This window comes from Microcaecilia unicolor, chromosome 12, assembly GCF_901765095.1.
Source record: "Microcaecilia unicolor chromosome 12, aMicUni1.1, whole genome shotgun sequence".
Lineage (NCBI taxonomy): Eukaryota > Metazoa > Chordata > Amphibia > Gymnophiona > Siphonopidae > Microcaecilia > Microcaecilia unicolor.
This window is the reverse complement of record NC_044042.1, coordinates 36,400,924-36,428,071: the sequence shown is the minus strand read 5'-3', so window position 1 is coordinate 36,428,071 and position 27,148 is coordinate 36,400,924. Positions and strand designations below refer to the sequence as shown.

Below are 27,148 nucleotides of genomic sequence, written 5' to 3'. Positions count from 1 at the left end.
CCATGCAGGCAGGAGATCAGGAGAAGTGTCTCTCTCATCTAACGACGCTTGCGGACGGTGCAAGGGTTGGAAATGTCTGCCTCCCTGAGAGGAATTTGGCCCAACAACATTAGTTGCTGGAGAAGCTGAGCAAGTAAGATCTTCTGGCTTGGAAGAGGCTGTTTCTAACATATCTGGGTTATTTTCACATAGATCTGTAGATATTTCTCCTGATAAAAATTTGGATGGCAATAGCAGATTTAGCTAAAACACTGCTTCCAGTAATTAATGATATGACACCTCGAATTAATCATTTGGAAGCTAGACTGCAATCACAGGAAGAAAAGATTACTAAGCTAAAATCTGAGAAGGGAAATCATGAAGTAGCAAAATCTGATATAAAGTAGGTACGATCAGTTCAAACTATTTTAGTAACTGATGTGGCTACTTGCCTCTCTGGTTTGATGGGTTACAGAGTAACAGGGGAATTTGAAAGTACTGGATCTTTTCTTAATATTTTTCCTTTATTCTCCTTTGTTATGAGAATTGGAACTACTAATTGTAGTGGACTTGAACTGAATAATTTCTGGGGAGGGGAGGTTTCATGATAGCATTGTGCTTATTATTTCAATCAGCTTTTTGTACAAGTTTAGCGTCATTTGTCTTTATTTTAAATTTTATAAATAAAAAAATGTTCTAAAAATGGAATAATCTTATCAATGGGGTGGAGCTAGGGTGGGGGCGGAGCTAGGGTGGGGGGCGGAGCTAGGGTGGGCAGGGCTAGGATGGGGCCCCACCACATTGGTCTGCATAGGGCCCCGCATTTGCTAAGACCGGCCCTGGTTGGAAGGGTAGAGAGTGGCAGGGAGGGGGGTTTATTTCAGTTGCTCATTATTATTGTTTTCTATTTGTGGTTTATAAACAACAGTTGTATAGAATATTGTTCCTTTTTATGCTTTAATAAAAAAGATTTAAATATGAAATCATAAGTGTTTGAGGCTTGTGTAAATGGGGACAGCGCCTGCAGGGACAGGGCGATGAAGGAGACAGGAACAGAGCCCACGGGGGTGGGGACGGGGACAAACTTTGTCCCCATGTCATTTTCTACTGTGGAGTTGAGGTGGGTAGGGGGTGGAGCTAGAACGCAGAGTAGGTGGGTCTGGGGCAGAGTGAATAGGGTTGGAGGTGTGTGCTAATTTCTCACTATTAAAAAGTGCTACTCCTTGGTATCTCTGTATTGAAGTGATATGTGTTTTTGAACCATCATATTTGGAAACATTTTAGAATGTTAAGGGGCATATTTACTAAATTGTGGTAAGTTTTTGCTGTTACTGCACATTAACCCCCCCCCCCCCCCCCCCCCCCCCCGTTTACTAAGTTGCGTGGCAATGCCAACACAGCTCATTCAAAATGAATGGGCTGTGTCGGCATTAGCACACAGCAGCCACTAGTGTGGCTTAGTAAATAGGGGAGTTATGCATGTGGCTATGGCCAGCATCTGCCTTGCATTTACTTCACTTTGCAAGTCCGTGTAACATGTCTTGGCAGCTAATATGGGTGTAGCTGTGCTACCTGCCAAGGAATTGAAAGTGGGCCCTGGTGCAAAAACTACAGGAGTCTCACAGTGGCACAGTTGGTCTTCCTCCCCACCCCTTGATTGCCATGCCCTGAAAGTCACCACCCCAGATCCAGGCCTTTCCCCTGGAAGAGTAGCCTAGTGGTTAGTGCAGTGGGATGAGAAGCTGGAAAACTGCAGCTCCTTGTGACTCTGGGCAAGTCACTTCATTGCGTGGTCATGGGTGTAGAATGGGCAAGTTGTGGGCATTTCTAAAATCTATGCGCCTTGTTATAGAATACACCCAGTCACCATTTACACCAAGGTTTACCTGGCGTAACCGCCCGTGACTAAATTTAGTCGCAAGAATGGACGCTTGGTGTATTCTCGTAACCACGTGGAACTTTACGCTTATTCTATAAAGTATGCTTAAATTTAGTTGTGCATTATAGAATACGCCTAGGTGTATTTCGTTTCAGCGCCAATTTTTTTGTAGGCGTGATATATGGGATCTAGTCCTTTGTGGGTAAGTGTACACTTGTTCACAGAAGTGCTAGTCTTCTGTACATTTACCTGTGCAAATGGTATTTAAATGCAGATTTCCTAGTTTACAGAATTGCCATTTTACTGTGTGACACAACGGCATGTGGAGGGCGATCGCTCATGCCTTGCTCCATTAGACTATCAGGGAGAAAAAAATGTCTTTGCTTTGTTTCCTGTGTTGTTTACATTTATTTATTTATTTATTATTTTTATTTTATTTTTTTTTTACAAAAGTTTCATTTCAAGGCAATTTTGTGAAGAGGTGGCTGCAATCACTGCTTTAATAACAATAAAAACAAAGGCTTGTGGTAAATCACCTCAACACTCCAATCACACTCCCAATCACAACTCAAACCTCTTTAACAGCATCATCCATCCCATCCTGCCCACCTCTGATTTCTCCTGGCACCACTTCCCAGGTGTCAGCATCATCCCCTCCCCCTACCAACCCTCACTGAAGAAGCAGCTGATCCTCTTCACTTCCTGGCATTTATTGTGGGTATCATTGGTGTTACAGTGTTGGGGTAGAAGTGATCCCCCTTCACCCTAACCCTGTTGCTGCCTGGGTTCAAAATGACAACACTACTGTTAGAGATCAGAGTCACCATTTTGAATGTGGGCAGCAACGGGGCTGTGCAGGAAGAAAGAATGCTCCTGCCCCAACACTGTAATACCAACAATTTACCCAGTAAGTGCTGGGAGATGGATCCGGGTGGGAGGAGGGGGAAGGTCCAGCTGCTTTTTTGCTGGGGGTGGGTGGGGGTCAGGGGTGATGCTGACACCTGGGGAGTGAGGGGAGGGGTGATGCTGACATTTAAGGGGATTGAAGGGTGGAGGTGATTCGTTGCCTGATGCAGGTGCCAGGGGAGATCAGAGGTGGTTGGGAGTGGGTCAAGTGATACTCTTTGGGGGGCTTGGGTTTTGATCCAGAGAGACATTTGGATTGTAATTGGGAGCTTTGGGTGGTTTTCCAGCTCCATAGTGCACACTATTAACAACACTGGGGGGAAAAAAACATAAATTTCTTCCCCTGTTGTTTCAGATTAAAAATATATGAAACAGCATATAAAAATAAAAGTACAGAACACATAAATAAACATAGTTTAATGGGACAGAGTCAGCATGGGTTCAGCCAAGGGAAGTCTTGCCTTGCTAATTTACAGAATTTCTTTGAATAAACGTGGATAAAGGTGAGTCAGTTGATGTAGTGTATCTAGATTTTCAGAAAGCTTTTGACAAAGTTCTTCATGAGAGACTCCTGAGAAAATTAAAGAGTCTTGGGATAGGAGACAATGTTCTGGTGTGAATTAGGAATTGGTTATTGGACAGAAAAAAGAGGATATTGTTAAATGGTTATTTCTCTCAATGGAGGAGGGTGAATAGTGGAGTGCCACAGGGATCAGTACTGGGACCAGTGCTTTTTAACATATTTATAAATGATATGGAAATTGGAATTACAAGTGAGGTGATTACATTTGCAGATGACACAAACCTATTCAAGGTTGTTAAAACACATGCGAACTGTGAAAAATTGCAGGACGACCTTAGGAAAACTGGAAGACTGGGCATCCAAATGGCAGATGAAATTTAATGTGGACAAATACAAAGTGATGCACATTGGAAAGAATAATCCGAATCATAGTTACCTGATGCTAGGGTCCACCTTGGGGGTGAGCACCCAGGAAAAAGATCTAGGTGTCATTGTAGATAATGCGTTGAAATCTTCTGCCCAGTGTGCAATGGCGGTGGCCAAAGCAAACAGGATGCTAGAAATTATTAGCAAAGAAATGGTAAAAAGGAATGGAGTGGAAGAGTGGCCTAGTGGTTAGGGTGGTGGACTTTGGTCCTGAGGAACTGAGTTTGATTCCCACTTCAGGCACAGGCAGCTCCTTGTGACTCTGGGCAAGTCACTTAACCCTCCATTGCCCCATGTAAGCCGCATTGAGCCTGCCATGAGTGGGAAAGCGCAGGGTACAAATGTAACAAAAGTAAAATAGATACTATTGGAGATTCTACATGGAATGTTGCTATTATTGGAGATTCCACATGGAATGTTGCTATTCCACTAGCAACATTCCATGTAGAAGGCTGCGCAAGCTTCTGTTTCTGTTTCTGTGAGTCTAACGTCCTGCACATATGTGCAGGACGTCAGACTCACAGAAGCAGAAGCCTGCGCGGCCACATTGGTGATCTGCAAGGGCCGACTTCTACATGGAATGTTGCTAGTGGAATAGCAACATTCCATGTAGAATCTCAAATAGTAGCAACAGTGGAGGAGTGGCCTAGTGGTTAGGGTGGTGGACTTTGGTCCTGAGGAACTGAGTTTGATTCCCACTTCAGGCACAGGCAGCTCCTTGTGACTCTGGGCAAGTCACTTAACCCTCCATTGCCCCATGTAAGCCGCATTGAGCCTGCCATGAGTGGGAAAGCGCGGGGTACAAATGTAACAAAAAAAAAAATAAGACCAAAAATACTATAATGCTTTTGTATTGCCCCATGGTGCAACATCACCTTGAGTATTGCATTCAGTTCTGGTCGCCATATCTGAAAAAAGATGAAGTGGAATTGGAAAAAGTTTAAGAAGAGTGACCAGAATGTTAAAGGGGATGGAACTCCTCTCATGTGGGGAAGGGCTGAGAAGGTTAGGGCTCTTCAGCTTGAGAGGGGACGAATGAGTGGGGATATGATTGAGGTCTGAGTGGTGTGGAACAAGTAGAAGTGAGTGAATCCATTTTTTTACTCATTACAAAAGTACAAAGACTAGGGGACACTCAAGGAAATTACATGGAAATACGTTTAAAACAAATAGGAGGAAATATTTTTTTCACTCAACAAATAGTTAAGCTCTGGAACTCTTTGCCGGAGGATGTAGTAACAGATGTTAGTGAATCTGGGTTTTAAAAAGGTTTGGACAAGTTCCTGGAGGAAAAATCCATAGACTGCTATTGAGACAGACACGGGGAAGCTACTGCTTTCCCTGGGATTTGTAGCATGGAATGTTATCACTATTAAGGTTTCTGCCAGATACTTGTATCCTGGCTTGGCCACTGTTGGGAACAAGATACTGGGCTAGATGGACCATTGGTCTGACCCAGTATGGCTACTCTTATGTTCTTATGGGAAATGTTTAAATTTCCTTTGCCATTTCAAATGAATGCACATCCCCTTCCACCACTATCAGACATATATGGTTTTTCATTACAATATAGAAATAGGAGCATCATAAAGTAAATAGTTTCATACTTCCAGAGAGAGAGAGATGCTTTTGTTTTCTAAATAGTTCAGATAACTAATTTCAGACATCTTGTGTGCACTGGAAATACCCCTTGTCAGCCACCAATCTGCTGATGAAGTCACGGCAAATCTGCCTCCCCCTTAAAAGAAAGTGAACGTGAGTCTCCATGTACAGTGCTAGAGGAAATGCACAAAGTGTCTTGGGGACGATACCAGACAGCAATGTGTTTGACGAGAGTGATGTGTGCGATGGTCCTGCTGCTTGTGAAAGGTAAGATCAGTGCTTGTCAATCTTATACCCCTGCTGGATCTTAAGCTTCCTCAAGAAACTGCTGTACAGATCCTTTAGGTCTCTGAAATTTTATGGCTATCAGGATGTGCTGGTTAAGGTCGGTTGCTGTGGTTCCCCCCCAGTTTCACTAAACCAGGCTTTCGAAATTTTCCTGAAACTTAAATAATCTGTTTCACATCTTCTAAACGGAGATAGCATTAAGGGAACTGCTGCACTAAAAAGCTTCTCACCTGATGAAGCCAAACGAATAAGAGAAGACAGTAAAAGCTACTCCTACCACCCTGTCCATGGCAAAATAGTTTTCAGTGTTGCTCCGGAGTCTAAGTCCTTGGAACTTCACATTGTAATTTCTTGTTCTAGAACATTCAGACTTTTGTTTCTTGTGCAATATTGATATAATACAGATATTGGAATGTCTCTACCATATCCCCTGTCTCTCCTTTCCTCTAGGGCTGGGGTTCTTAACCAGCACGGTGCCCGCATCCCCAGGGGTTGTGGAAAGAGGTCAAACAGGATATGGAGAAGGGTCTTGGGAACTACAGTGTAGTAAATTTAAAACAAATCGGAGAAAATGTTTCTTCACCCAACGCATAATTAAACTCTGGAATTCATTGCCGGAGAACGTGGTGAAGGCGGTTAGCTTAGCTGAGTTTAAAAAGGGGTTCGACGGTTTCCTAAAGAACAAGTCCATAAACCACTACTAAATGGACTTGGGAAAAATCCACAATTCCAGGAATAACATGTGTAGAATGTATGTTTGGGAAGCTTGCCAGGTGCTCTTGGCCTGGATTGGCCGCTGTCGTGGACAGGATGCTGGGCTCGATGGGCCCTTGGTCTTTTCCCAGTGTGGCATTACTTATGTACTTATGTAACATTATGTACAATTTGTGTAGCATTGTAGCTTTAATTGTGACTTCTTTGGTAGTATAACTGTGCACTACTTTTAATTTTAGCGACATATCTCTGCTTCAGGAAGCAGGTGAAAGCTGGGCTCTTCAACCAGGCCTTTAATGGAAGAAGTAACTAACTTGTTAGTCTCACTGACACACAGAAATGGATTGATATGGACTGAGGCATCTTGCAGGGATTCCTATTATTATTCTGAGAGCTGAATTTCAATTAAAATTTTAATCGTCATTAATCATGCGATTAAAGGTATGTTATTTATTTATTTTTCCACTGCAGCTCCTTGTGGCTCTGAGCTAATCTTTAGTAAAAGACCCCCTAAACCCTTCATTGCCAAGAGCTGCAGCGAGGAAAAAAAATAACACCCCTTTAATTGCGCAATTAATCGTGATAACAGATTTTAATTAAAGTTCAGTCCTGTTTATTTTATAAGAATTGTAAGAATATCTGTATTACAATGGCTGTGCTGATGTACTTGGAAAAGATTCGTAATGCCACTATTTAAAAATCAGAAAATGCAAAACAAATTATAATAGCATATAAGCTATTCTATAAGCATGAATGCACAAAATTCGTTTTTGAGATTTAATTCCTTGCTTTCCGAAATCCAGGTATAGTAGGCAGTTCCCTACACCAGAGAGCTTATAATCTAAGGGGCCCTTCTCCCAAGCTGCGGAAAAAGGGGCTCTGCATAGTGTCAGCGTGTGGATTTGCTGTGTGCCAAGGATCAAAAAAGTATCAGTGGGGTTTGCCTTGTAGCCTGCTCTTCTAACCGCTAGGCTACTTTTCCCAGCAGAATAGTAATCCACATATTCTGTGGCTCTGTTGCCTCCTCTTTGCCTTATGCTCATGTCTCCTGACTTTCTTCATCCTTGAATATTTAGGGCTGATAATCAGCTCATGGCAGTCAGTGGTTTCTAAGACACCGACTGGGCAGAATATATTGGATATTCAGTGTCAGGTATAATCTGTGCACAGCGCTAAATATTTGGGTTGTGTCTGGCTGCTAGAAGGCTTCCAGGTACTGGCTGACATTCAGACTGGTACCTGGATAGCTTCCCAGAAAAAGACTTAATTTAATAATTGCTGTTGAGTCGAAGCTGACTCCTGGTGACCATATAGATTGACTTTCTCTAGAACATCCTGACTTCTATTTGCGTGTGGAGATTTTTTAACAGAGCATTCATTGTGGTGGTTGGGTCAGTCCATTTTATTGCTGGTCTTATTCCTTCAACTTTTCCTAGCATAATTGCTTTTTCTAGGGGCTCTGGCCATTGCATAATATGGCTGAAATGTGATCGTTTCAGTTTAGGCATGTGAGCTTCCAGTGAGAATTCGGGTCTTATTGGGTCAGGGTCCCATTTGTTTGATTTCTTGGTTGTCCATAGTATTCGTAACAGTCGGCTCCAGCACCACAACTCAGATGCCTCAATGCTCTTTCTGTCCAGCTTTTTCATGGTCCAACTTTTGCATCCGTACATTATAATAGGAAAAAAACCCCCATTGCCTGTATAATTTGAATCTTTGTTGGTAATGAAGCATCACATAACTTCCAAAACTTTCATTGCAGCTCTACCAAGTGCTATTCTGCAGCATAACTCTTAACCTCTGGAGCCTTTATTGTTGATGATTGATTCTAAAAGGCAGAAACTGTGTACAACGTTAATGTCTTCACCATCAATTCTGAAACTCTTTTTTGCTTTTTTTTTTTTATTGCATCCTTTTTGCTGTCCTAACTTTATTTACATACACAAACGTACTTGACGTGCAAAGATTTGCACCTGCTTCTCCAAGCAGGTATAAATATCTGCAATTTCTTCAGCTTTGCCGGGGCAGTTTTTATAAAGACACATACAGTAGGGCTTTATAAGTAGGCTAAAAATAGGTGCCTTCCTGCCCTCTCAAACTAGGTGACCTGTTTGAAAATTATCCTTGATGTGTGTACTTTTGCCCATATGAAATGGGCATTTCCTAGGGTGAATTTAGGTTGGGAGAGGAAGATGGCATGTGTGCTCACACAGAAAAGTGGGTACAAATTGCACGGTAGTCTTAAAGCACATCTTACACATGAATTTTCAAAGAGAAGGTACATGTATGTTTTCCTGTGCAAAGTACATGTATTAAAAGTGCCAGGCTGTTTGAAAATTGCTCCCTACATTATCAGTGTGATTTCCACATGAGGGTGGTGGTGCTAATCAGTAGAGCAGCATCCCTTATTTCCTTGATGGGTTAAGACACTAACCCCCGGATTATATATATGGCGTCTAGTTACATGTGCAAATCGGCACAGGTAAGTGATTTGTGTGCATATCTTCATTGAGTAATGAGCCAATCAATGCTGAGAATTGGATATTAAGAAGTACTAATTGGGATTTACGCATACAGTGGTGGAAATAAGTATTTGATCCCTTGCTGATTTTGTAAGTTTGCCCACTGACAAAGATCTGGGGCTCCACGCAAAATCTCACCTCGTGGGGTATCCTTGATCATGAGGAAGGTTAGAAATCAGCCTACAACTACAAGGGGGGAACTTGTCAATGATCTCAAGGCAGCTGGGACCACTGTCACCACGAAAACCATTGGTAACACATTACGACATAACGGATTGCAATCCTGCAGTGCCCGCAAGGTCCCCCTGCTCCGGAAGGCACATGTGACGGCCCGTCTGAAGTTTGCCAGTGAACACCTGGATGATGCCGAGAGTGATTGGGAGAAGGTGCTGTGGTCAGATGAGACAAAAATTGAGCTCTTTGGCATGAACTCAACTCGCCATGTTTGGAGGAAGAGAAATGCTGCCTATGACCCAAAGAACACCGTCCCCACTGTCAAGCATGGAGGTGGAAATGTTATGTTTTGGGGGTGTTTCTCTGCTAAGGGCACAGGACTACTTCACCGCATCAATGGGAGAATGGATGGGGCCATGTACCGTACAATTCTGAGTGACAACCTCCTTCCCTCCGCCAGGGCCTTAAAAATGGGTCGTGGCTGGGTCTTCCAGCACGACAATGACCCAAAACATACAGCCAAGGCAACAAAGGAGTGGCTCAGGAAGAAGCACATTAGGGTCATGGAGTGGCCTAGCCAGTCACCAGACCTTAATCCCATTGAAAACTTATGGAGGGAGCTGAAGCTGCGAGTTGCCAAGCGACAGCCCAGAACTCTTAATGATTTAGAGATGATCTGCAAAGAGGAGTGGACCAAAATTCCTCCTGACATGTGTGCAAACCTCATCATCAACTACAGAAGACGTCTGACCGCTGTGCTTGCCACAAGGGTTTTGCCACCAAGTATTAGGTCTTGTTTGCCAGAGGGATTAAATACTTATTTCCCTCTGCAGAATGCAAATAAATTCATATACTTTCCACAATGTGATTTTCCGGATTTAATTTGTGATGTGCTATCTCTCACTGTTACCAATAACCTACCCTTCAATTATGGGCTGCTCATGTCTTTGTCAGTGGGCAAACTTACAAAATCAGCAAGGGATCAAATACTTATTTCCACCACTGTATAAGAACGTAAGAACATAACCTCCTGGGACAGAGAAATATCCAGAGTACCTGAATGTAACTCACCTTGAGCTACTACTGAAAAAGGTGTGAGCAAAATCTAAATAAATAAATGAGTAGCCACACTGGGTCAGACCAATGGTCCATCTAGCCCAGTATCCTGTTTTCCAAACAGTGGCCAAGCCAGGTCACAAATACCTGGCAGAAACCCAAATCGTGGCAACATTCCATACTACAAATCCCAGGGCAAGCGGTTGCTTCCCCATGTCTGTCTCAATAGCAGACTACGGACTTTTCCTCCAGAAATTTGTCCAAACCTTTATTGAAAACAGATACACTAACCACTATTACCACATCCTCCGGCAAAGAGTTCCAGAGCTTAACTGTTTGTTTAGTGAAAAAAATATTTCCTCCTATTTGTTTTAAAAGTTTTCCATGTAACTTCCTTCAGTGTCCCTTCTTTGTACTTTTGGAATGAGTAAAAAATCAATTTACTTCTGTTTGTTCTACACCACTCAGGATTTTGTAGACCTCTATCATATCCCCTCTCATCCGTCTCTTTTCCAAGCTGAAGAGCCCTAACCTCTTTAGCCTTTCCTCATATGAGAGGAGTTCCATCCCCTTTATCATTTTGGTCGCTCTTCTTTGAACCTTTTCTAATTCTGCTATATCTTTTTTGAGATATGGCGACCAGAACTGAACGCAATACTCAAGGTGCGGACATACCATGGAGCAATACGAAGGCATTATAGCATTTTTGGTCTTATTTACCATCCCTTTCCTAATAATTCCTATTGTCCTGTTTGCTCTTTTGGCTGCTGCCGCACATTGAGCAGAAGATTTCAGCATATTATCTACAACACCACCTAGATCTTTTTCTTTTTTTTGAGCGCTGACTCCCAAGGTGGACCATAGCATCAGGTAGCTATGATTTGGATTATTCTTTCCAATGTGCACATAGCTCACTAAGCATGTTCAGTAAGGCAATGTGCATAAATCAGACTGCGTGGATCTCAAAAGGGGGTATGACCCTGGGAGGAGCTTGGGCGGGTCATGGACGGTCCTAAAATTTACATGCAGTGTTATAGAATAACCCGTTCCGTGCCTAAATTTAGGCATGGGTACTTACACCAGGTTTTCATTGGCGTAATTTGCTGTGCCTAAATTTTAGTCATATGGACGGTGTTATGCGTATTCTATAAACTGTGCCTAACTTTAGGCGCAGCTTATAGAATACACCTAAGCATATTTTCAATTGGCACCAATGTTTTAAGCGACATATATAGAATTAAGTCCTAACCCCACAAATTCTATAAATAGTGCCCAAATTTATGTATTCAATTGGCTGCACAGTTAGAATAGGGTCAGTTACACGTGTAACTAAATTGGCTAATTAACAGTAGGAAATGGGACCTGATATACTGCCTTTCTGTGATTTTTTGCAACTACATTCAAAGCGATTTACATAGTATATACAGGTACTTATTTGTACCTGGGACAATGGAGGGTTAAGTGACTTACCCAGTGTCACAAGGAGCTGCAGTGGGAATTAAACTGAGTTCTGCAGGATCAAAGTCCACTGTACTAACCACTAGGCTACTCTTCCACTCTACTGGCCTTAACAAGCAGTAACTGGCAATAATTTTAGTTATGCATGGAACTGACAACTGAACGCGTAATTTCTATGGCACGCAACTCCAAAGGGGGTGTGGTCTGGGAAGGACATGGGCAGGTCAGAAGTGTGCAGTGAAAAAAATATCCTTGCCTAGAAGCAATATTGTAAACTTTGGATTGGTTAGATAGATTCCTAAAGGACAAGTCCATAGACCGCTATTAAATGGACTTGGAAAAATTCCGCATTTTTAGGTATAACTTGTCTGGAATGTTTTTACGTTTGGGGAGCGTGCCAGGTGCCCTTGACCTGGATTGGCCACTGTCGGTGACAGGATGCTGGGCTAGATGGACCTTTGGTCTTTCCCAGTATGGCACTACTTATGTACTTATGTACTTATGTATTGAAAGCTCAATAAACTCTTCTGTATATTGCACGAAAAGAATAGCGAAACGCATTTCGCTATTCTTTTCATGCAAGGATCTTTGCTTACAGAATTCAATCAAGATCAATCCAAAGTTTCCAATATTGCTTCTAAGCAAGGATTTTTGCTCCACCAGTTGTCTCCTCTATCTCTGGAGCGCCAGGTCTACTTCCCACTGTTTGTTTGTGCTGCAGGTCAGAAGCATGCCAAGCAATTACAATACTGTGGACTTACACTGGTATCCTATAACAGCAATTCCACGCAGAACTGCGATTATAGAAGTCATGTTTATCACACATGATCCAGGTGCCTAACTTTAGTCAACCTATAGAGAATAACCCCCCGAAGTTTGAACCCTCTGAGTTGGTGCCCTGAGCATAGGATTGAGGCATATTGATGGAACGGAACACAGTAAGGAGAAGCTGTAATTGTCTGTGCTGTTGTATCTTCACTGTACCAACACTACTGTTTTCAGTCTTGCTGATCTGGCCCATTTACGAACATCCTGATATATCTCATCATGGGCATTATAATGGACGCTGAGCATAATTACTTATCCCAGTTGCTAAATGTTAGCTTGGATTTCTTTTTACAATAAATTATAATGCATAGCTCTTGTTGTGTTTAAGTAATGCTTCTTTTTGTTAAAAGAACACAAACATCGCTTTAGCACCAGCAGTCCTTCTAATTTACAGTATGTCTATTTATAAAGAACCGTTCAGCTCAAGGCACATTAGCTAAGGCTGAAATTAATCCTTCTACGTCTGCGGGTGACTTAAAGGACACAGAGAGAGAGCTGTGAAAGCCTGCCTCCTCTCAAGAGGCGGAGAACATAAACCATAAGACCAAAACAAAAGAGTACATTAAAAAAAAAAAAAAAAAAAAACCTTTCCACTGCGGACTATGACTAACAAACTTGGTGACTTCACATACCATGAACATGGAACTCAAGATGGAGGGGGCATCTTTGGTATTGCTGTAGTATTTTTACATTTTCTTTCCTATATAAATAAGCTGTTTTATGTGAGGGGAAGTCAATAAATAAGCATAGTATCAAAAAAAAAGTAAAACTTGACCTTAGTTATTGACTCCCTCTCCTTGCAGAGAATTCAGAAGAGTCCGCATGCATGAATTTTCCAGAGTGCGCACTATTGATGAGTTTGACCTGTAACAAAAAATAATAATCTCTCTATATAAAAGGCAACACCAACGTTCTATGAAGCCTCCAGCCGGAAGTGTGAAGGGGGCGAGATATCCGGTTTCCCTATGAGTGTCTGCCCCGCCCTCTCTGTAACACAGTCAGTGAAGGAAAACAGCAGAGCACGAAATCAAATCGCTGGCTCTGTAACAGTAAAGGACTCAGAGGGGGGAGGGGAGAGAGGCCAGAGGGCAGGGACACACACACACTCCCACATGCACACAGAAGAAAACATTGCTAGCCCCCGTTTCATTTGCATCAGAAACGGGGCTTTTTTACTAGTAAATTATAAAACCGAGCACCTAATTTCTATGGTGAGCAACTCCAAAGGGAATTTTTGGGCTGCACATCTTTACCCCTCATTCTCTCTATACCTGCCACCTCCAATATTTACTCATATCCCACAGCACCATCTCCATCTTTGATTGCCATGCATACCCTGCCACACTACCCCTGATCCCTTTACTCCCCACTCCTCACCATCTTAGTTACTTGATCTACTCCTTTGTATCCCCTTCTGATCATACCATTGTCTCACATGAGGAAATTGTAACTTTGGGCCCAGGCAGGCAAGGAGGAAGATGTGGCCCAATGCATTGTACTGCCTTTGGGTGGCATAAGAAGGTTGCAGCAGGGGGGAGGATGAAAACCGAGAAGAGCTGCTTTTGCTGCAGCTGCCTGCCATCACCACCAAATTTTTAATCTGGTCCAAGGTCTACCATGGCAACTCCATGGGACTGAGCCCATTTCCCAGATGATTCTGCGGGGACTGCCCAGTTCTGTGGTAAGGGCCAAAATTTGTGGCTGTGGTAGTCTGGGAACTTTGGCTTCCGTGTCCTTGTATTATACAATAAGTTCAACTTTAAATTGCTAGTTTAACCTGCAGATCTTTGCAATATGTCCTCAGCTCAAGTGTGACTTCCTAAATGAGGGTATTTCTTTCCAACTCTGACCTTTGTGTAGGATGCTTCCTACTATATGATGGCTCACTTGTAACCGGTACCGTGGAAAACACAGGTTCATATGTCAATGTGCTTTTTTTTTTTTTTTTTACAGGGGAATGTCAGAGTTATCACACAGAAAATATAACAGTGGAGGAGGGAGAAATGTTAGCACTGAGGTGTCTGGTGTCTTGGGAGGCTGAAGCTGCTCTGCAGTGGTTAACACCTCTTGGCTTTGTTGTTTTCTTTAACAACCAGAAAGGTAGGTTGAAAGTCCTGAACCAAATTTTCCCTTTCTCTTCTGGGGGTCTAGATGAACAGAAATGTTAACAGTTCAATTACTCGTTCAGCAGTGGGGTCTTCTGCCCGCCCACTATGATAGTGACTCATCCATTGCTTTACACGCAGAGGAAATTTACAAACTGTAATTCAAATCTCTGACCTGCTGGTTTAGCTCAAAAAGTGCCCTGACCAGAATTATCTTCAGTCTGCTTCATAAACGGTGGTGGTAATAATTGAGGGAGGGATAGGATAGTGGTTACATTTATACATGTCACATTTCTAATTTTAAGAAGATGGAAGGTTAATGAATTGTAATGCCTTCTGTATCAGGTATCAGAATCTGAAGACTCCATTTTTTTCCCAAGACCAATGCAGTTACTAGAACTTTACTTAAAAAAAAAGACAACCCTCATAAATATTTAAAAAATATATTTCAAGTTATTAGTCTCATTTATTAACTTGCATCAGGATGTTACCGCATGTTGCAACACATTAATTCATGCTAATACAAGTTGACACACATTATTTAATACAAGCTCCATTATTTACTAAATACACAACTTAGTGGACTGGAGGAGTACCTTAATGGTTAGTGCAGTAGCCTGAGAACCAGGGTAACTGGGTTCAATTTCCAAGAACCAGGGTAACGGTTCAATTTCCAAGAACCAGGGTAACCAGGTTCAATTCCCACTGCAATTACTTATGACTCTCAAGTCACTTAACCCTCCATTGCCCCAGGTACAAAATAAGTACCTGTATATAATATGTAAACCACTTTTATTGCAACTATAGAAAGATGGTACATCAAATCCCATCCCCTTTCCCATTCGTATTTAATGTGCATTAAACTAATAACACAGGTTAGCAGATGAGGCCTTATCTTTCTATCTTGTGTCTGTTCTTAGATTACAGCAAGACCATTGTTTTGTGAATTCCCTATTTGCCATACAAAACCTGTAGAAAAGATCCATCATACCTGAGAGAGAGAGACAGCTCCTCCCCCCCCCCCCCATTGTGTTTGAAATATAAAATATCCTATATATATGCTTCATTGAAATCAGAACCAAAAATATGCAATCACGTGAATTTTTAAAGATTCATTGGAGAACAGAGTTTGATTGAATGGGCTCTTGTAAATAAATAAACAATTTGAAAGACCTGGAAACATTTCACTGTGGGAGCAATTCTATAAGGGTGTGTCTTCTTTAAGGTGCCCTGATGCTGTGGGGCGAGAACCTATTCTACAAATAGCACCTGCACATCCATCTTCCATTGTAGAGTACTAGCAAACCCAGCAACCGTGTGCCTTACTTGTACATGCTCACAATTACACCAGTCATAGATCTGGCATAACTGCAGGTACCTCAAGTCAGCAAGGATGTGTGTAATTAACTGTATTCTGTAAGTTGTACACTAGGTGGAAGCACTGCCCAGGCTCTGCCCAGATGAATGCCCCCCTTGCTTTCATGCGCTATGCCCTTTTGCACACCTTTACAGAATAGTGCTTAATCACTTTGCTGCCACTTGTGCCTAGGTGCACACTTACCTGTGAAAGGTCCAGTATTTTGTGCATTTACATGCACAAGTGGCACATAAATGCAGGTGTCCGGTTGTAGAACAGCCTTTTGTATAGGGATTTCATCAGAAATATGGCAGAGTGAAGGAGTAGCCTAGTGGTTAGTGCAGTGGCCTCAGTGAGCTGGGTTTGATTGATTCCCACTACAGCTCCTTGTGACTCAGAGTAGGTCATAAGTACATAAGTATTGCCATTCTGGGACAGACCAAAGGTCCATCAAGCCCAGCATCCTGTTTCTAACAGTGGCCAATCCAGGTCACAAGTACCTGGCAAGATCCCCCAAAAAGTACAATACATGTTATGCTGCTTATCCTAGAAATAAGCAGTGGATTTTCCCAAAGTCCATTTTAATAATGGTCTATGGACTTTTCTTTTAGGAAGCCAGCCAAACCTTTTTTAAACCCCGCTAAGCTAACTGCTTTTACTACATTCTCTGGCAACGAATTCCAGTGTTTAATTACACATTGAGTGAAGAAAATTTTTCTCAGATTCATTTTAAGTTTACTACTTTGTAGCTTTATTACATGCCCCCTAGTCCTAGTATTTTTGGTGTTCCCTGTCTGACCTTTGACAGTTCACTCTGAACTCTATTCTGCCAAATATCTGAGTCACTGAAATCAATGATTATATGGGGTTATTTGACCCAGGCACTCTTTTTCTCATACCATAAAAAAGATGTTCATGTAGACTTGGGTGGGAGTGGGGGTGAGGGATGTGGAATTCATGTGTCTGATTTCTTGTAAAGCTTAAGAGGCTGCAGAATAGTGGTCTTATGGCTATATGCACTAAGTATTTTCCAAAAGACATGTGAAGGGCAATTCTTGTATTGTATTTGAATATTTTTACTGCTGTAATTGTCTGTTGCCTATGCCGGACTTATTCTTGCTGTACAATGCCTTGAGTGAATTCCTTCAAGGATGGTAAATAAATCCTAATAAATAAATAAATAAATAAATACATTCTGTAATCTAGGCGCCTGCAGTTACACACCCCTTACATGCACAATTGTCTAGAGCAGTGTTTCCCAAGTCCGGTCCTGAAGTGCCCCTTGCCAGTCAGATTTTCAGGATATCCACAATGGATATGCATGAATTTGATTTGCATACGCTGCCACCATTATATGCAAATCTCTTTCAAGTATATTGATTGTGGATATCATGAAAACCTGACTGGCAAGGGGATTCCAGGACTGAACTTGGGAAACACTATTCTAGAATACCGGTGTAGGAGTATATTTATCCACAAAGGTTCCAGCAGGGCGACTAAGTGTTATTCTATAACAGTGTGTTCAAGTGACATAGGGCTGGATTCTATAAATGATGCTCAAAAATGGGCACTGGAAAAGATTGGCACTAAGTTTGATCCTATAAAGGGTGTGTGCACTGTATAGAATTGAGCTTAGTGCTAATCCCCACACTAACTTAGGGCGCCAGACTTGTGCCTGCTGAAAGCTGGTGTAAATGCTGGCAGCCAAATTTGGACGCAGACTCATTTTTCTGTAACAATGTGCGCAACTTTTTAGAATGCCCCTGACACAACCATGCCCCTCCCATGGCCACACCCCCTTTTGAGGGGTACACTATGGAATTTGTGCACCAAGCCTTATAGAATAGTGTGCATCCAGATGCGTGCGCAAATCCTAATTGGTACCAAATCGGTAATTGGTTGTTAACATCCAATTATTGCTCGGTAATAGCTCATTAGCCAGTTAAGTTCTGCGTGCATATCGAGATCACACCTAAACTTAGGCGCCCAAATCAGGGAATAGTGCATAAGTGCAAGGGGGCGGAGCATGGGCTTGGCTTCCACTTACATGCAACACTTGCAGAATACCAGTGGCGTAGCTACAGGTGGGCCTGGGTGGGCCAGAGCCCACCCAACTTGGACTCAGGCCCACCCAAAATTGTGGCACTCTTGCTGTGGCTGGTGGGAATCCCCAAACCCCACTAGCTAAAGATTTCCTCCTTCTCAGGCAGCCAATGCTCTTCCAAACAGCAGCTGGCACCACACACCAGCCCCTCTGCACATGCTCAGTTTTCACTCATGCGGAAGCACTGAGCATGTACAGACTACTGGCAGCGGTGTCAGCTCAAGTCAAGTGCTTCCAGCTGCTGTTTGGAAGAGCACTGGCTGCCTGAGGAGGAGGAAATCTTCAGCTGGTGCAGTTTGGGGATCCCCAGCAGCTCAGGTATTTAATATTTTGTGTTTGAGGGTAGGGGGAGAGGCAGAAAGCAGAGAGCAGAGTGTAGGGGGGGGGGGGGGGGGGCAGGAGGGACTGAGTTCTGTGCCCATCCATTTTAGGCTCAGGTCCACCCAAATTTGACTGTCTGGCTACACCCCTGCAGAATACTGCCATATTTCTGCACCTGATCTATGGCTGATGTCACTCAGGGTGCCTAAGTGTCAGGGCATGTTGATAGCGGGTTTGGCTAGTATTATATAATGGAACCTGATCTTTAGTATTCTATTACAGAACCTGGGTGCCAAGTATCCTGCTTTCAACAGTGGCCAATCCAGGTCGCCTGACAGAAACCCAAACAGTAGAAACATTCCATGCTTCCAATACCAGGGCAAGTAATGGCTTCCCCCTTGCCCATCTCAATAGTATACTATGGACTTTTCCTCCAGGAACTTGTCCAAACCTTTTTTAAACCCATATACACTAACTGCCGATACCACATCCTCTGGCAATGAGTTCCAGAGCTTAACTATTCGTCGAGCGAAAAAATATTTCCTCCTATTTGTTTTAAAAGTTTTTCCATGTAAGTTCATTGAGTCTCCTCTAGTTGTAGAACTGACCCTAAATACTAAAAACTCTTTAGTAACCCTCTGCAAAATTGTGCATTTTTTAAGCTCCCATAAAACTGTGGCCTAATTAGGTGCTGTGAGCCTGTGTGGCAAAGAGGTGGATGCAGGCATATATCTGAAGCACAAAATTACAAGTTCCTGTCATCCTGATGGGGTGAAAAGCAAGACAAAAAGTCAGATTACTACTATAAGAGATCACAAGAAAACCCTTGCAGCATGGTAATAACAGACCACACTGGTGGTTACATTTACAAAGCCCCTAACAAGCTATTCAGTTCATTTTCCTGCAGGTATTTCCTGTTGTAGTTCTACATGTACAGCAACTTTGGCTTAAAGCCTTAACCTTTTTTCATTGCATATATTTCCTGTAAGAACACTGCTTATGACAATATTTGTTCCAGGTCTCGCTAGACTCACAATCTGCTCCTTCCCATGCACGCAGTTCCTACAGAGAAACTCATCTTATGTGAAGCTGCTTGCTTCCACCTTATAATAAGGCACTGTACTCACAGTATTTGTTTACCCTTCTGCTTCCCCACAGTTTTAAAAGACAGAAGATATGAACTTATCCACTATTCACAGAATGAGCTATCAATCAGCCTGTCTAACGTAACTGTACAAGACGAAGGCCTCTATACCTGTTTCCACTATACTCACCCATTACAGAGCAAGAAAGTGTATGTCACCGTTTTAGGTGAGTTACAGCCCATGAGAACACCATTAAGCTGAGTTGTGCGCCTCCCATCACATTGTAACATGTTCTGCAGCCAGAAGGATAAATGGTCAGCTTTCATTTAAGAAACACAGTGGCTCAGGGGTAAGTGCTGCATGGTGCAATGTGGAGGACTTGGAATCTGTTCTTTCTTGGGTAGATGTTCCGCTGCTTTTGCTGGCCAGAGCTGGGGATGCCGAAGAGGCAACGCTCATAGCCCTGGGGCAAGGGAGTCCTAGCCATTAAGGAACAGTGACATCTACTGGCGAGGTTTAGGGTCCAAAATTGCAAGTTTCCAAAAGTTGTACAGCCTCCAGCTAAGGACTGTGGTTGCAATGATGGGGTTAAATTTCTATTTAATTAAACCATGTTTTAAATCCTGCTACAAGGGAACAGTCCATCCAGAGTGGAGTAGGACAAAAAAAGAAACTCTCCCTATCGAATGAGATGGGAGGGAATATAAAGCAGAGGGGAAAGTCCATGAGCCATTATGGATAAAGGCTTGTGGTGCCAGATCCCAACAGAGACTCGTTCTGGTTGAGCAGGAGGCTCCAAAGAGCAGAAGAAGCAGTATGGGGGTCCCAGTGCTATGGTGTTTATTTTATTTGCTTTTTACAATTGCATTTGTTTTTAAATACAAAGGAATAGATATTCAGCCCATGGTGGTCAGCAATTTTGAAGCTTCTTACAGCCGTGGGCTGAATTAACCTCTGATAATCAATGCCAGGCCGTGTCCAGGCTTCAGCATTGAATAACCAGGTATATGCAGTCACCTGGAAGTTAACTGGGCACTAGCCAGTATCAGGGGTGTAGCCAGCCATATGAAAACTAGCCAAAAATAAACTGGATGTTCAATGCTGTTCACCGGAAACGACCTGGCATTGAATTACTGGGCTTAGCGCAGACCGTGGGACTTACTCCTGCGTTCCAAATGTCGGCCCCATGGTCTTTATTTTCTTTTTATTTTTTTGGGGGGGAAAGAGTATGTCAGGGATGAAGAATGGGTGTAGCAGTACTATTCAGCTAGCACATTAACACTAGCACACGCTAACTGACGAACACTGACTTAACATGGGTGCTCTTAGGGGGCAGTAAGTGCTCCCGCATTAATTTTTGTAACGACTGCTGCTAATGCTAACATTAGCACATGGGCAAAAGAAATTATAATTGAAAAAAGGCCGATTTTATGGCCATGATAGAAACGGGCTTAGCGCCCGGGAAAGACACATATAAGGACAAGCTAAGCCTCTTTCTTAGCACAGCTTTAGCAAAAGGGTCCCTAAGTCTGCTAAAAATGCCCCAAACTTGCATGAATTCCAATACTGGGGGCAGTTGTATAACTTGGTGCTTCTATTTAGCATAATGGGATGCATTTACAGTGCCAATGGCACTTAAACACCCCTGACCCATTATATATTACTAGCCCAAAGCCTTTGTGTGCTGAAATTTAAGTGCACCAAACAACATGCATAACTGATAGTATTGTATAAGTTGTATACACTAATGCCGACACATCCCATTCTCTTTCAATGGACTATGTTGGCATTGCCGTATGGCTTAGTAAACGGGGGTGGGGGTGGGGTATGTCAGGTTACCCTCTCAGGTTAATAAAGAAACATTCCATGCCACCCAAGTAGTGTTGAATTCCTTGATTCATGAACACACTTCCAGAATGTTGCTGTTTCGGAAATTTTAGTTTCATTGGTTGGTAAACAACCAATGTTGGCACAAGCCGTAAAGACCTGAGGAGGGACCTGTTTAAATCTCTGCCCCAAAGGAAAAGTCAATAGACCGTTATTAAATGGACTTGGGGAAAAATCCACTCTTTCTGGGTTAAGCAGTATAAAATGTTTTGTACTTTTTTGGGATCTTGCTAGGTATTTGGACCTGGATTGGCCACTGTTGGAAACAGGATGCTGGGCTTGATGGACCTTTGGTCTTTCCCAGTATGGCAATACTTATGTACTTATGTACTGGGGATTCTGAATGGAATCTTGCTACTCTTTGGGGTTCTACATGGAATGTTGCTACACTTTGAAATTCTGCATGGAATCTTGGTATTCTTTAGAATTCTAGAATCTTGCTACTCTTTGGGGTTCTACATGGAATGTTGCTATTTGTTTTTCTGCCAGGTACTTGTGACCTGGATTGGTCACTGTTGGAAACAGGATGCTGGGCTTGATGGACCTTTGGTCTTTCCCAGTATGGCAATACTTATGTACTTATGTATGGGTCACTCGGTGATAGGCCCTGGTCCACCTATAATACGCCCATATGCAGTTATGCACTGTACAGCTTGGTGCATTTGCATGCAGAAATACGTCTATTAGCAGCCAGCCAGCCGTGGAAAAAGATGATAATGAGGAATTCATTTGAACTGCACAGATCAATAGAAGCAATCTGAAACATATAATCACATAAACTAGAAGATGTCTCCTTCCTTCTTATTTGTTGCTGTAGCTGCTCCCTCTAAGCCAATGGTGGAAGCATCAGTGCGTGATGAGGAAGAGACAATAACCCTGATTTGTTCCACCTTTGGAAGCAAACCCCCTCCCAAGATGAGCTGGCTCCTAGATAATGGAATAGAAATTTATGGTAAGCAGTGTCTAGATTCTCAGTAGCACTACAGTGAACTAAAAGTCTGTTTAAATCACGTTCACTCTTTGGAAAGGTGCAACTCAACCAGTGGTATACCTCAGTTGTGATTTAACAACCAAAAGGTAACCGAACAGCAAAGTCCCACGGGACAAATAGAAGTATGTAGGGAAGTGGGAACAGAGGAAGTCGGAACAAGCCTCAGGAACGATAAAATTAAAAGTTTATTACTATGATATGTATAAAAAATAGCATAAAATCGATGTTCAACCATTCAATATACATTTTATTATTATTTTATCTTTTGCTTCTATTGTAGACTCCTGATGCAGGCACGTTACATGCCGAAACACGGTGCTGTGTCGAGTCTTAAGCATTGATATGAACCTTGTGCACTAACATTACACTCATTATATACCATCGATGAGTTTTATGTACTGATTCCAGATTGTTTTAGTCTATTTATTTTACTGTGTATTGTGTTTTATATATTGAATTGTTAAGCATTGATTTAATGTTATTTTTTTATACACATCATAGTAATAAACTTTTAATTTTATTGTTCCTGAGGCTTGTTCGGCCTTCCTCTGTTCCCACTTCCCTACATACCTCTCGTTGTGATTTAGCAATCATAGATTAAACAAGTTGAAGACATATATGCTTCCAGTATAACTCAAAACGTTTTGTTGGTGGGGGAGGCAGGGTTGAGGAGCCATAGAATACAGGAAAGAGACAGTGGGGGATTTACAGCCTCTGCGCCTCTCACTACCTGCCATGTCCACCCCCTTCAAAACCAGAAGTCTGCATTGGGAGGAGTAGGCATGGTAGACTTTGATCATGTGCAGGTGCGGTTGTGCTACCTTCTGATTGGAGGATACATCATGGCAGCAATGAAAGGGGAATTGGAAATGAGGGGATGCTGGATAAGGGAAGGAAGAGAAGTACATGGGCTATACTGAACATCAAGGGGGTGAAGGGAAAAGAAACAAGAGGTAAATTCTGGATGGGGGGGGGGGAGCAGGAAGGGAAAGGAAGCAAACGTAAGATGCAGGGTACCAGAGAGCGGGGTAGTGATGGGAAAAGAAGTGAGGGGGGGGGGTGCTGGATACCTGGGGGTGGGGGGGGGGGGGGGGGAGAAAGGAAAGGAAGCAAAGGAAAGATGTTAAAGGGAGAAGGAAAAGTGAATAGGGAAGGGAAAAGAAACAGAGAAGAGAGGCTGCTCTGGGGAAGAAGGAGGGAATGCTTGACACCAACATTCTCTCTAAGGGGTTTGACAGTCCTCCATTAGTGTTCCAACCATTGGAAGTGGGACAGCAATAGCACAGTTTCAGTTGCTCATGGCAGGTTAAGTTCTGCAAAATGCTCAGCAAATCTACCTGCTCCTTCAGGATAGAAACTGTGATATTCCTGCCCCACTTCAAATGATAAGATCACAAGTGGAGGACTCCTGCTCCCCACTATGTTTATACCATAGAAAGGCTGTATATCAAACGCATTACACATACCCATAAATGAGGGGGCCTCCCTTACCCCACTCCCTAACTAGAGCTCTGAGGGGGGTCATCTCATCCCTTGCCTCAAGCAGCAGATTGTCTTCAGCTATCCCTGCAATACAATAGTAGTCGGGATATGGCAGCATCCAGGCAAAACACAGGATTCCATGATGCTCTTTTATGCTGTGTTTTTCTTATTGTTTTTTTTTTCACGAGTTGCTAGTGAACTTAACATGTGTTATTAATCACCCATGATTTATTTATTTTTGTCATATTGCTATCCAGGTGAAATGGAACACCGGCTCGACAGGGATGGGAAGAAATGTCAGACAAGCAGTGCCTTAGTGATTGGTGTGCACCATACAGGTGCAGTTGTGACTTGCGTTGTTCGACACGAAAGCCTGAAACTAGGAACTCTCACAACAGACTTCAGGTTCACATCTTTCTGTAAGTTTGCATTTAGTAATATATAAACAAAAACATAGATGTTAGTTAATAAATGCCCAAACCACATCTTTCATGGTATAAACTTTGGTTTAGTGTGAGAATGGTGAAAATGAGAAGCCTTGAGAACTTAACCTACTGCAAGATGACACTGATACAAGCCAGAATTATATTTGGAAAAACAAAATACGAAAGTGCTAAGCCCCTAAGAGAAAACTTACACTGGCTTCCTCTTAAAGAACGTATAACTTTCAAAATATGCACTCTGGTGCATAAAATAATTCACGGTGATGCTCCGACTTACATGTTAGATCTTATTGACCTACCACCCAGGAATGCTAAAAGATCAGCACGCACATTCCTAAATGTTCACTTCCCCAGCTGTAAAGGTCTAAAATATAGATTAATACATGCATCCAGTTTTTCATACTTGAGTTCACAAATGTGGAATGCTCTACCATTGGACCTGAAAATAATTCGTAACCCAATTAACTTCCGTAAAGTACTGAAAACACATCTCTTTAATAAGACATACCATAATGACTTATAATTGGAACTGTAATTCACCATCATTTACTTAACAATCGGATTATGTTCTCCCTTTACCGTATTGTTTAATTTTAATATGCAATCCATGTTCTATATATATTACCAATTGTATATGTATTCTTATCAATAGAAATCAAACAAAATAAAACATGGAAAAGAAAATAAGATGATACCTTTTTTATTGGACATAACTTAATACATTTCTTGATTAGCTTTCGAAGGTTGCCCTTCTTCCTCAGATCGGAAATAAGCAAATGTGCTAGCTGACAGTGTATATAAGTGAAAACATTCAAGCATTACTATGACAGTAAAATAGATACTATTGGAGATTCTACATGGAATGTTGCTACTATTGGAGATTCTACATGGAATGTTGCTATTCCACTAGCAACATTCCATGTAGAAGGCTGCGCAGGCTTCTGTTTCTGTGAGTCTGTGCAGGACGTCAGACTCACAGAAGCAGAAGCCTGCGCGGCCACATTGGTGATCTACAAGGGCCGACTTCTACATGGAATGTTGCTAGTGGAATAGCAACATTCCATGTAGAATCTATAGAAATCAAACAAAATAAAACATGGAAAAGAAAATAAGATGATACCTTTTTTATTGGACATAACGTAATACATTTCTTGATTAGCTTTCGAAGGTTGCCCTTCTTCGTCAGATTGGAAATAAGCAAATGTGCTAGCTGACAGTGTATATCAGTGAAAACCTTCAAGCATTACTATGACAGTATTCTGAAATGACATAAGTCACGACGGAAAATTGTAAGCCACATTGAGCCTGCACGTAGGTGGGAAAATGTGGGATACAAATGCAACAAATAAATAAATAAATAAATAAAGAACTTTGGTATCCTACCACGAATCATGTGAAAGGCAACTATATTGAGCCCTGCAGGGTTTTATTTCTGATAGGAATGGGAAAGAATTATATTGTTGGGACTCTCTTTGTGACATCACAAAACTACAAAAGAGAAAGAATAGATCTTACAGGAATTAGAAGTTCTCTGAAATGCAACTCTGTACAATTGCACAAGATGAAATAACTCCCAGCTTACCTGTCTCTCAAAAATAGTAAAAGCTTAATTCACTTTGTTTCTATTGATTTACAGCAACGACTGATGTGGTGACAAATGTCCCAGAACTAGGCCCAGTCACGTCTTTCAGTCCCCAAAACTATACTGGTAGGTGCCAGAAATTCTACAAGCCTGCTACCATTATTTTCAGTTCTTTCAATGCAATTGCTGAGCAGCTGGTTCTGTTTTTGTTTTGCTTGTAGCACATGTGCCTTCAGAATCGGAACAAACAGTAACTAATCAGTCTTCAACTGAAGAATCACTCACAAACAGCACCCAGGCGGCAACCGAAGAATCCAGCCATACCATCTGTACGTTCACATAATGGGACTGTTGTAAGGGTGCTGGGTGCCCTAGGCAAATTGTCAGCACAGTGTGCCCCCCTTCCCCCAGTCCTAATATACCTACTAGCTACAATCTAGCACCCTCCTAATGGCAGTGGCAACTCTGACACAGTACTTCCTCTTGAGCGTGGCAACTCTAGTACCACTTCCTGCTCTTTTTCCAGCTCTACCATCACCCCGACACCCAGCAGCATACTCTCTTTCTATCTCTCTCCTCCACCCCTACCCACCTCCCTCTGTCTCTATTACCCCATCCTCTGTTTAGCCCAGATTGTAAGCTCTTTGAGCAGGGACTGTCTTTCTTCTATGTTTGTGCAGCACTGCGTACGCCTTGTAGCGCTATAGAAATGCTAAATAGTAGTAGTAGTAGTAGTAGTAGTAGCAGACACATCCCTCCTTTCTTATTCTTATCCCTTTATCGCTCCTTATCTCTAAGATTCTCCTCCTCATTTCTTTCCACAGCATCCATTTCTCTTGTCCATTTTTTCTTTCTCAATATATACATCTCACCCCCTGTTCTTCTCTCTCTCCACAGCATTTGACCCACTTCTCTTCCTTCTTCCCTCAAGATGTGCTCAGGGGGAGGGGCAAGATTCCCCCCAGGCCTAGCCTCCAAGGAGGGCCTGACGCCAGCGATCAAAAGTCACTGCTCTGCCGGCCACAGGTCCTTCATCATGCTATGTCGTACCTATGCAGAAACAGGAAGTTACATCACAGGAGGCGGGACATGGCAGGAAGAAGGACCTATATATATCCCTTTGCACATGCATGTAGTGCAGATTTACATGTGTAAATTCCAGCTATCTGGAATTGTTCGCTTATGTGGGGGGGGGGGGGGGGGGGTGGCGGTGGGTCCCTGAAGATTATTTGCCCCAGGCCCAGCTTTGTTTCTTGGTGGCCCTGGATGTGCTCCTTGCCTTTCCCTCAGCCTAGTGCGTCTTCTCCCTTTCCCAGCATCTGGTCCCTGCCTGCCTTTCTCCCTTAGGCAAATTGAATGGCAAGAGCCTTTGCCACAGCTGTCCTCCTCCTCAATACGGCAACCATGAGCATGTTTGAACTTGTTTAAACCGGTTT

General features: G+C 42.5%; 1 protein-coding gene across 1 annotated transcript in view; it reads left to right on the top strand.

Annotated features, from left to right (window-relative positions):
* The first annotated feature begins 5,560 nt into the window (after nucleotides 1-5,560).
* CRTAM (cytotoxic and regulatory T cell molecule) overlaps nucleotides 5,561-27,148 on the top strand; it is a 46,096-nt gene continuing 24,508 nt past the window's right edge. The window contains exons 1-7 of the mRNA XM_030221699.1: nucleotides 5,561-5,582; nucleotides 14,309-14,455; nucleotides 19,401-19,553; nucleotides 22,032-22,166; nucleotides 23,945-24,106; nucleotides 25,767-25,838; nucleotides 25,934-26,041. Coding sequence (XP_030077559.1) covers nucleotides 5,561-5,582; nucleotides 14,309-14,455; nucleotides 19,401-19,553; nucleotides 22,032-22,166; nucleotides 23,945-24,106; nucleotides 25,767-25,838; nucleotides 25,934-26,041 — 799 coding nt within the window. The remainder of the gene's footprint in view (nucleotides 5,583-14,308; nucleotides 14,456-19,400; nucleotides 19,554-22,031; nucleotides 22,167-23,944; nucleotides 24,107-25,766; nucleotides 25,839-25,933; nucleotides 26,042-27,148) is intronic.